The sequence below is a fragment of the Heterocephalus glaber genome, unplaced genomic scaffold (genome assembly GCF_053883595.1).
Source record: "Heterocephalus glaber isolate CG9 unplaced genomic scaffold, H.glaber_assembly_v1.0 deba00000937, whole genome shotgun sequence".
Taxonomy (NCBI): domain Eukaryota; kingdom Metazoa; phylum Chordata; class Mammalia; order Rodentia; family Bathyergidae; genus Heterocephalus; species Heterocephalus glaber.
The window spans coordinates 11366210-11377451 of record NW_028258173.1 but is presented as its reverse complement, the minus strand read 5'-3'; the positions used below and the strand labels follow the sequence as shown (position 1 = coordinate 11377451).

The following is an 11242-nucleotide window of genomic DNA, read 5'->3' as shown; positions in this document are numbered from 1 at the left end:
GAACCCGGCCGCGGAGCTTCCCACCTGCTGCTTTCCCTACCCGGCTGCAACTTCCTCCTCTCCTGCCCGGCCGGACTCCCCGAACGGGCTCCCAGGGTGGAGGAGGAAGCGGCGGCAGGTTCCCTCCGCTGGCAGCTGCTGGGGCCGCGGGTGAAGCATCCTCCCCTCCTCGCGGGCTGCGATTGGCCGGCAGCGGCCCGGGGGCGGAGCCGGCAGGGCCGGTATCGCGTGGACCGCCTCAAAAGAGCCCAGGATATTGCAGAGCGCACTGGAGCGCCTGGCAGCGCGCAGCCTTCCCGGCGCCGGCAGGCTGGGTCTTGGGGATTCTGCTTTGCTTCGGGTCACTCACTTTACAATCCACTGGATCTCACATGCCTCGGTACCTCCCACTTCCACTCCATGTCTCCATGCTCCTGTGCCAGCAACAGGTAAGGACTGCTGTGTGCGTTTTCTGCCCTCCTTTCCTCTCGCTGGCCGTGTGTCCCGGGGAGGGGACTCGGGCCACCGTTCCCTGCCCTGCCCTGGCCCTGCTGCTCCAGAGGTGCCCAGCTGTCATGCTCCTGTAGCGCTGTCTCACGGTTCGGAGTCCTAGCTCGTGTCTATGCAGTTTGTGTGCGCCCCAGAACATCCTCAAGAGCTAAAAATACTGAGACACGCTTGGAACAGTTGAGCAACAGAAACAGATTTCGCTGCAGCATCTGTTTGTGCTCATAACTTCCAATGCACCAGCTGTAGCGAGATACAGGGTTTGGAGGCAAGGGCAAGAGGCTGTCTTGATTCTCCTTCGGAGGGGGCCGAAGAAAGGTGGTGGTGGGCGGTGGGAGGTGCGAGCGGAGCCTCGGTCTCAGATCTTGGCAAAGCTTGGGGCTCAGCACTCTTCTAGATCCCTCAGTCTTGGCTGGGGAGTGGGGGTGGTCGTGGCTTCAAGTATAGCTTCCAGTTCCAAACAGAGTGAACATCTCAAAGTTATTTCTCTGGGGAAGGAGCAGGAGCCCGAATTGGATTTCAGCCTGAAGACCGCAAAACTTTCACATGATATGTCTCTGGCCTAAGCGATTTGTTATTCTTAGTAATCATGGTGTAAATGCCCAGCTTGAAGATAGCGGTGGTTTTAGGGAAGCAAAGAAACAAAACGACTGGATTCTGCAAACATAAAAAGATTGCATCATAACTTGAATTCACCATGACAGTTGAAAAAAATAGAGATAGAAAATGGGTAGTTCGGTGTCTGTGAGGGTCAGCCAACGAGTAGCACAGTAACTAAGATGAGGCTGTGAATTTTAGATTTACATAAACTCAGAATGTACCTGTTAGGAAATAAGGTGTTGTTTGAAAACCTGTTGTGATATGCAAAGAATGCATATTGTTTTCTGTTCACATTAATAACCAACATGCTGACAGATTTGCTCTTGGTAACCGCTGTTGTATATCCACTTTACACTTGTTAACGTCTTCCTTTACCTTTCCAAATGTTTTATCTATATTTGCCAAGGTCCAGAATAATCCTGATGCTCAGGAGGGAGAGCTGTTACTTCATGTATGGTGGGGTTGAGGTCAAGGTCATTTTACTTTCTGCCCCTTCCCCTCATATTTTGGTGGCACTTAATTTTTTATACTATTGGTGTTCTTAAGGAATACTTGTTTTACACTCTTGGGAATTTTTTTTTTTATTTTAAAGAACGTAATCTCTCTACATCCTTCAGTCTTTCTAGTTGTAGAATCTCTGGCTAGCTGGAGAGTCCTTGTATGACTTTTGAATAGTCTGAAAGATTGTCCGCATCTTTACCTGAACTGTGCCACAATTTCTGAGTTAAAAAAAAATATATATATATATATATTGTTGTTTACCAAATGTGCTTTTTGAGCATATGCAAATATTAAGCATTGCTGTGTGCATTCTGGAGCATGAAGGTTAGAGACCATGCTCACGTGGATGGATGGGTGTTCCCCCCTTCTGTTTTCCCCTTCTCCTCCCCCTTCTGTTTACTGAGCTTCCAAGAGGTTGCTTTGCTAGCAGTTGTGCTCACGTAGCAACTTGTGCCCAGAGCACACTCAAGCTGGTCTATATGGCGTCAGCTGGGGAATAGCTGCTCTAAACACTCATTAGCAGACCTCTCTCAGCCCAGTACACTTTTGCTATTTCCTTTTCTTAGTCAGAAACTTTCTTATTCACTGCATACCAAGACCATAGTATGAGACCCAAGTTATTCTTATTATTCTTCATTCCAATTTTTCATATGGCCCATTGGAATTATCCCGTATATAGTAAAATCGATTTAGATGACCCTATTTGTACCATGTGATCTCCTTGACCTTGTATTTGTCCACCGCGCTCTCTCTCCCTCAACATCTACCTAAGATTGAAGCACTGAACTATTTTTTTCCATTGCTTATGCTTAATTTTGGCTCAGTCTATAAATAGTCTTAACATGAACAGCAGCACATGTAGCCTTTCAATTTCCCAGAAATACTTTTTACATCAGTGGTTATGACCTGGGTAAAATGATTATCTATGTCCACTGAGTTTACATCCAGGCCCTTAAATATTTGGGCTGAAAGAGGAATTTATACATCGTTCATCAAATCAAATACCACTTCAGAGCAACAGTTATCAAAAAGTCCCAGATCATTTACTATTCTCATCTCTTCTTAATCAACTCTTTGTCCAAATATTATTGGGAATAAAGTGGCATGGGAGCTTCTTTTTTTATATAAAAGCTTTATCCAGATGTTCATGAAATGGTCATTTCTAGTGAGAGAAGAATGGGAGAAGAAATTTTCTTGTCTAAATCCTCAGGACATGTGGCAGGTTAACGGCGAAGGTGATCTTTGTGGTGGATGATAAGGTAATGTGCCTACACATTACCTTATCAGAATTTGGCAAGTTCTAGACTTTTGCTATAACACCAACTCCACAAAAGTCTTAATACACATAATGTGTGGGCACCTATACACACACAAATCTGTTTAGGGGCATATCTGTTTGAAGTGACAAAAGTTTCTATTTTGCCAAAAAAAAAAAAATCCTCTTTTTCCTTTTCCAGGAAAAATGGTAAAATTTCTAAATGATGCTCCACATGTGGAACAAATTCTGTCATTAGCATTGGAAATAAGACAATAATAGTCACTCAATACAGGCTATTTTCACGGTTCTAAATGCGGAAAACTATTCATAGGAAGCTGGTATTGTGTGATTTGTGGAATTCAAACAAATGTCCTGGGGTCAAGATTTTTGGAAAGCCATAATTCAGCCTTTAGTTTTCATATGGTTGTTACGTTTTAATCTAGAAATGATGCAGAAATAAGTTCCAAGCATTTGAGACTGTATGCTCGTGGCCCCTAATGGTAACTGATGAGAGGATTGTTTTGAATCATAAAAATGAAATTTCCTGGTGTCAGCTTATAATAAGAGTTTCCAAAATCAATCAGATTTCAAAGATATAAGCATTATTTTCAAAAGCTCCCACTCATTTGGTAAAATACACCTGCATTTGGTATTTTCTTGCTGTGTCTGTCTCTGTGTAGAAGTGCTTGACTGTTTCATGTAAGCCAAAAAAGCTGAAATCATTGTTAAAAAAATTCTTTCCATGTCCAGGATCTAGAACCCTGAAGAATAAGATTCTTTTTTCTTTTGTCCAAGTGCAAACTTCATAGCAAGGCAGACAAAACATTGAGCAGGTGGAAGGTTGAGAAAGCACAGTAACTTCTTTTTATAAAGTAATTCAAAGGCACTTTCAAATCGGGCATCATTTAGGTGTCAAAAGCTGCCAAAATGTAACACACATTGCAATTTTCACAGATGACTAATCTCAGGAAAAATGTGTTGGGGCACATTCTTGCATAATAACTTGGATATAGAAGAAGAAGTCGAGAGATTGTAACAAGCCATTTCCAGAGACAATGCACTTTCCCTCTTTTTAAAGGGATGCACGAAAACGGGACAAGTAGTTGCTTTATTTGTTTGCAGCTAGCGTGGCTGAGCATGGGTCTGCTACCTGTTTGTCCTTCATGTGACTTTGGGGAGAAAGAAGAAGTGGTGTTTCCATAATCAGAGCTTCAACAGATTTCTGATTCTTCCTCTGTGTTGCTCATTGTCCCACCTTAAATGCAAGAAGTGAATTTGATTGTTTGGAAAGTTGAGAATCATTTTAGTTCTAGGCTATATTAGCTTTGTTAATAAACATTTGACAAGGAAAACACATGCATCGATTTTCTCACAGGCTTTTGTTAGACAAGGGAAAAATAGTTTCTTTTTAGCCAAGATGGAAAGTTTAAGCAAGTAGATAGTTTTTTACCTAGGGGAGAATGAGGCAATAAGAGAAGACTGCAAACTGCTGTTTGCTCATGTTATGTGAAGGTGAGTGCCTTCTCCATAGGAACCTATGGCAAACAACCGGGCTTGAAGTGAAAGTAACCTGACTGTCATTTATGAGCTATTGTGATTACAAAGTTGTCTCTGTTTGAAGGAACACAGCATTGGACCCACATAGAATGAGTTACGGCCTTCTCTAAATCTGCTAAAGACCTGGTCCTTTGGCACAAAGGTGCTTACTTCCTAGTCTGTCATTACACATGGCAATCCCATCTCTGGAGAATTTCAGGGCTCTTATTCCTAGGCAACAGAATTGCTCCCTATCCCCCAGAGCAAATCTGTGTCTTCAAGTCAGAATCACTTGCACTAACAGAGATGGTATCAGACAGTTCTGCACAGTGGCTGTTTACGGTGTGCAGAGTAATGGAGCAAGTCCAAACGGTATCCAGAAGTAAGGATCCATTCCAGACCATTTTAAAGGCTGTGTGCTCAGTTATATCACTGAAACAAAATAGTATAGGTTTCCTGCTGTCAACCTTGTCATCAAGGGCTCCAACACTCTCCTGAGATGCATGTGTAACTCAGTTAAGCTCAGTGCTGCACTCATATGAAATGTGGTCTAGACATGTCCTAGTTCTAAAAGCTCTGTGGCAGTTCTTAAAATCAGAAAGTCATTCTCCTGTTTAGTAACTTGAGAAAGAAGCAAGCCGGGAAAGCAAAAGAGGAGAGTGGAGCTAAGAGCCAGACCTGGAAAATGAAATATTCTAGATCAGTGGGAAAAAGAAAAGGAAAGAAAAAGGGACCTCAAATTTTGGTTGAATGATTAGCACAGATAACTTGTCTACGTTTAACACCTGTACGCTTTTAAATAAAATTTAAAAAAAATCTTTCTAGGTGACAAAGACATTCAATTCAATGCAATTCAATGAAAAGCACATTTATATTTGATTCTGTGTTTTTCTTAGGATAGGATCTGTTGGCTAAAACAGTAGGACTCCACTAAAAATTACTTCTTTTATAATTCCCAAATCTCTTTTCTTGCAGGACATATTTTCTGGATGTCAGCTGAGTTACTAAGGTAGCTCTGCATGTCAGTAGACCAACCTTGGTAGAATCACAAGGCTCCTGGAGACACCTATTTCTCCTCATTTTTGTGTGTGCGTGTCCTCACTGAACATTCAAAACTGTTTCTCCAAAGGGTTTTGCAAAAACTCAGACTGTTTTCCAAAGCAGAAGCACTGGCATCCCCAGCAGAAGCGATGGGCAGTGTGCGAACCAACCGCTATAGCATTGTCTCTTCAGAAGAAGATGGCATGAAGTTGGCCACCATGGCTGTTGCCAATGGCTTTGGGAATGGGAAGAGTAAAGTTCACACTCGACAGCAGTGCAGGAGCCGCTTTGTGAAGAAAGATGGCCACTGCAACGTTCAGTTCGTCAACGTCGGGGAGAAGGGACAACGGTACCTCGCTGACATCTTCACCACGTGTGTGGACATTCGCTGGCGGTGGATGCTGGTTATCTTCTGCCTGGCTTTTGTTCTCTCCTGGCTGTTTTTTGGCTGTGTATTTTGGTTGATAGCTTTGCTCCATGGAGATCTAGATGCATCGAAGGAGAGCAAAGCTTGTGTATCTGAGGTCAACAGCTTCACAGCCGCCTTCCTTTTCTCCATTGAGACCCAGACAACCATAGGCTATGGCTTCCGGTGTGTCACGGATGAATGCCCGATTGCTGTTTTCATGGTAGTGTTCCAGTCGATCGTGGGCTGCATTATTGATGCTTTTATCATCGGTGCAGTCATGGCAAAGATGGCAAAGCCAAAGAAGAGAAATGAGACTCTTGTCTTCAGTCACAATGCTGTGATTGCCATGAGAGACGGCAAGCTGTGTTTGATGTGGCGAGTAGGCAATCTTCGGAAAAGCCACTTGGTAGAAGCTCATGTTCGAGCGCAGCTCCTCAAATCTAGAATTACTTCTGAAGGGGAGTATATCCCCCTGGATCAAATAGACATCAACGTTGGCTTTGACAGTGGAATTGACCGTATATTTCTGGTGTCTCCCATCACTATTGTCCATGAAATAGATGAAGACAGCCCTTTATATGATTTGAGTAAGCAGGACATTGACAATGCAGACTTTGAAATTGTTGTGATACTAGAAGGCATGGTAGAAGCCACTGCCATGACAACACAGTGCCGTAGCTCTTATCTGGCCAACGAGATCCTTTGGGGCCACCGCTATGAGCCAGTGCTCTTTGAGGAGAAGCACTACTACAAAGTGGACTATTCCAGATTTCATAAAACTTATGAAGTACCCAACACTCCCCTTTGTAGTGCCAGAGACTTAGCAGAAAAGAAATATATCCTCTCCAATGCTAATTCATTTTGCTATGAAAATGAAGTTGCCCTCAGAAGCAAAGAGGAAGACGACAGTGAAAATGGAGTTCCAGAAAGCACCAGTACAGACACACCCCCTGACCTTGACCTTCACAACCAGGCAAGTGTACCTCTAGAGCCCAGGCCCTTACGGCGAGAGTCGGAGATATGACTGAGCAGTTCGTTCTCTGGAATATTTGCTTATCTACACAGTCTGTTGCTCAGAGGCCCGAAACAGTTACACAGACGACGGTACTGGTCAGGAGGTGGGGCAAGGCAGGTGGCCACAGGGGACTGAGGCTAGCACAAGTGATTTCGAGAAAGAGTGTTAGCCCGATGATTGAAGTGAAGGACTCCACAGGCCTCAGCGTGACTCAGTGGCACATATACGTTATAGACTAAGTTATGGGTTTTTAATGTATTGTTTTGTGTTTTTACAAAACTTGAATTTGCAGGCAAGCCTCGGTTGGGTATTTGACTTATCCAGGACGCTTCTCTTTAGGGAACAAGAATGTTTTTAATGGCATAACAAAGGCAAGACTTTGCCTTCATGTTTGAAAAGCTGCTAACTACATGAACACAAATTGTATTTTTGTTGCAGTGTAGGTTTTCTTTTATGTAATTTAAAAGTCAGTGTTGAACTTTGCTGAAAGCTCATGTTGCACTGCGAGTGGCAAGTATTTGGCTATTAACTGCCAAAATGAGAGCCTGATTTTCTGAGGCCAGTAATTTGTTTGCTACAATTGATTTCTCTCTCTCTCTCTCTCTCTCTCTCTCTCTCTCTCTCTCTCTCTCTCTCTGTCTCTCTCTCCCTCTCTCTCTCTCCCCTCTCTTTTTCTCTCTTTGGTTACATAAGGGCATTATGTAACACTAGCCAAATGGTAGCCTCTGAGTTTTTTGGGTTTTATTTTCCTTTCTCTCCAGGATATTAATGGGTTATCTCAAATTTTAAGTTAGACTACCTAAAGTGAATACCAAAGATAATGCACATTTTTGCACAATGGAGCTTATACTAAAAAGAAAAGAAAGCCCCACCGGTTGCCTTGAAATCAAGAGACAATAACTTTGAACCTCAGCAAAACCTTGAAATGCCTGTTCATTTTGCACCTTATTCAGAAAACTGAGCATCAAAACAGAGTCTAGTAAGGGTAGTGCTTTTTAAACTTTGTCTTTTTCATGTACCCTTCTTACTGGAAGAGGAAGAAGAAATGGAAGGTACAATTCACCCACATCCACACAGTATCCATACCTTTTCTTTCCTGCTGTAGGTAGTGCTGCCCAGGTGAATACATAAAGCAAGCAATGATGATAAACTCTTAGATTTGTCTGGACTTTTCCCTTTTTTGCACATTCCAACACTTATTCCATAAGATAAGATCTCAGTTGGACTTTGCCTGCATTCTGGAATCCTCCGAAAGGAGCCGTCCAGCATGAAACAGCAGTAGTTAAACAGTTGTGGCTCAATTCATGGCCTTGACTGTCAGGACATTTTTAGCTTGGCATCACCTTAGAAAAGACACCATGCCTGGCCTTTTGGGTATTTTCTCAGATCAGCCTGTCTGGAGGGAGACCTGCAGTGTGGGAGCAAGCTACAGATGATGATACAGAGTAGCAGGGAGTTACAGACGAGCCTCTCCCATGCAACACTTTAGCTTAAGTATTCATCCACAAGAGAGAGGAAAATTGCCTCTTTTTATTGGAGAGGGCAGAAATGAGAATATCTCAGTATTTTAGGATCAAAGATTGTCATATAATCATGCAAGATGATTGCAAGTAAATGCAATAATACCCCCAAAGGGGTATTTCCCTCTCGGTGTGCATATGTATGACCACTGTGAGCCAAAGCATTGTTTTTTGTGGAGCCCTAGAGCAGAGTCCCGGGACCCTGTTTTCCAGACACCTCTCCTGCCTAGCTATCTGCCTTGCTAGAAACTACTCCTCTTCCCCAGCTCAATAATGGAACTCTTCTTTTGGTTTAAAGTTCCCTATTTGTGAATTCTGGGGTTGCTGACTTTTCTTTTTAATTGGATTCTCAAAATCAACTCTCTTGTGGTATTATATCCTGATATGCCATTAAAAAACAACTTGTTCTAGAATCCTGTACTTTGTAAATTGATGTTTGGAATGGTCTCTGGTTTTTGAACAGCCATATATGAATGCAATGCCTGCAGAAATATGACCGATTCTGCTGTTTGCAGCCTTCCATATTGATGGATTTGAAATCCACAGGTTATTTTCACTGAAACCAAGAAAGAGAGGTTAAGCAAGTGGATATTATTTAAAATCCAAATTTAAAAGCAGGTTTGGGAAGTTGTTTGAAGAGTTGGAGGAAATGGGGATGAGAGAATTTATAGAACAGACAATAATTTGACCCTTGACAGTGAGAGGCTATTGAGAGCTTCAGCTGCTGCTATTATGATGTTCTGCAAAGGGAAATAATCAAACCAAAGAGTATTGAGTGACATGTAAATTAAATGAAGATGCAGGGGAGAATGGGGGTGATGACCCAGAAGGCCCTCCCCCCAAACACACAGTGCTACCACGTAAAAAGACTTGAGATATGTGAAGGGGGTGGGTAAAAGGACAAGAAAGAGAGAGGGAAATCTTTCAACTTATTTCTGAAAAAGAGAAAATAAAATCTAAAATTTCTGGTGCACAGGTTTGTTTTGTTTTTTTTTTTCAAGAGAATTTTGCAGAAGCTATGTTTTTAAAGTGTACATTTTATAAAGTTTATCAGATATTTTCATATTTAAAGCCAAATGTAAATAGAAATGTGTAAAGCAAAAAAAAAAATTGCCATAGAAAGTATAATTTCAGTGCAGCAATTTCTGAAAGCTAGTACCTATATGCTACCGGTTAGCATGGTTTTAGCAAATATTTACCAGCCTTATAAGGTTCGTAATTGCTATGTTCTTCTGTTATTTATTTCAGCATGGACTGTTCATTTGAAAGCTTTTCATAGTTACTAGCATTTTAAAAGTTACAAGCTTTAAATGGCTGTTTTGTTGTTGTTGTTGTTGTTGTTGTTGTTATTGTTAAGAGCCAAGACACAGGTAATGCACAGCATTTACTGCTGCATTTTACCTTCAAAATAGTTGTCCTTATTGACTGGGTCTCCTTAACTAGTGCAAACCTGTCACTAGAATGCAGATGGAAGGGACTCACCTTGAATATCTGGGGTGGATTCCCAGATGCGTGTTGCTTCTCTATTGCAAGCAAATCCCTGTTGAATTTCCTTAGGATATATTCCCTTTTAAAGAATGTTTGCCCATATCTGGATGGGCATTATATTTGGGGGGGGTGTAGATTCCTGGTTATTCTATTTTTAAATAAGAGGTAGACAAAGTGAATTCTATTTTGATTATTGAGAAAGGAATAGTTTTCTATCCCTCTAAGAGTATACTTGAATCAGACATTTTAAGGATGTCACTATAGCACTGTAGTCATTTCCAAATTCCTACAGGAAGTTTGTTTTACTTGGTTTTTGTTCTATTAGTGCATTTCTTCCTTTCATTTCCTTTCTTCCCTGCATACTCCCACCCCAAATCTCAGTGTGTATTTGAAGAGCTCTGTCCCCCAAATCATGCTCCTCTTGCAAATAATAAATGAGAGTTTATATTTTTTAATAAGCCAATTTATAAAGGCAAAAGCGCTTGTCCTGAGTAGGGTGAGTTCTTTTCCACTCTGTGTCTAATAATGTCAAGGGGGGAAATTAAAAGTGTTGTATAGTCGTGTCCCCACCCACAACCTTCAGCAAACTAGAATTTCTTTAGTATCGTGAGGTTTCAGCTCTGGGCTCCAATGAGTTGAAAAATTTTGGCCTTGGACAATCATGTTAGTCATTATTTTCCCATTTGCCATCTTTTTGTATCTACAGTCTTCCTATTGTACTGCACAAACCATGGATTGTACATATTTTTATATATTATGTCTTATTTTATTATTTCTAAATAAAAAATTAAAAATGAATTTGTGCAAGAATTGTCTGTTCCACTGTCTAATTACTCTGGAAATACTACTGAAATACAAAGCAAATGTTCCCAAACAATAGCACAAAACCCCTGATAGTCTGGATGAATAGGGTCATAGAAATTGCCTGATCGCACAGGTGCAATGGAGTGGCAGATTAGTTTAATCCAAGTTAAAGGAAGTCAAGCTCATATTTTGTTTTTGGACAGAATGGTCTAGGTAGAAAGAGAATAGAAAAGACCAAAATCAACCAAACAAAACTAACATAAATAGTATTAGGGTTAGATTTCAATTCTCTATGTAATAATAACAGTTATTCTCTATTGAACCTTGATAGTATGTAGGTTCTGGCTTGTATATTGTTTTATTCATTTTTTCCCCCAAAATAGGTCAGAGCATTATTATTCTCTTCTTGAGGACCAAGGCTTGGAAAATAGGGAACATAGGGCCAGAGGGTAAATACTTTTAGCTTTGTGGACCAGTTTTAGTCTGAAGTAAGCAAATATGCCCCTGTAGCTCGACAACAGTCACAAACAACATGAAAACACACAAAACATCATAACTCCAGGCAGCGGGTCCAATTTGGTTTT

The 11242-nt window shown here is 41.3% G+C and overlaps 1 protein-coding gene across 1 annotated transcript; it reads left to right on the top strand.

The window, feature by feature from the left end:
• Nucleotides 1-250: 250 nt before the first annotated feature.
• On the top strand, nucleotides 251-10652 carry Kcnj2 (potassium inwardly rectifying channel subfamily J member 2). Its single transcript, XM_004860559.3, has 2 exons — nucleotides 251-428; nucleotides 5357-10652. Exon 2 carries the CDS (start codon nucleotides 5572-5574, stop codon nucleotides 6853-6855), a length of 1284 nt encoding a protein of 427 aa, XP_004860616.1. The 5' UTR covers nucleotides 251-428; nucleotides 5357-5571; the 3' UTR covers nucleotides 6856-10652.
• Nucleotides 10653-11242: the final 590 nt, after the last annotated feature.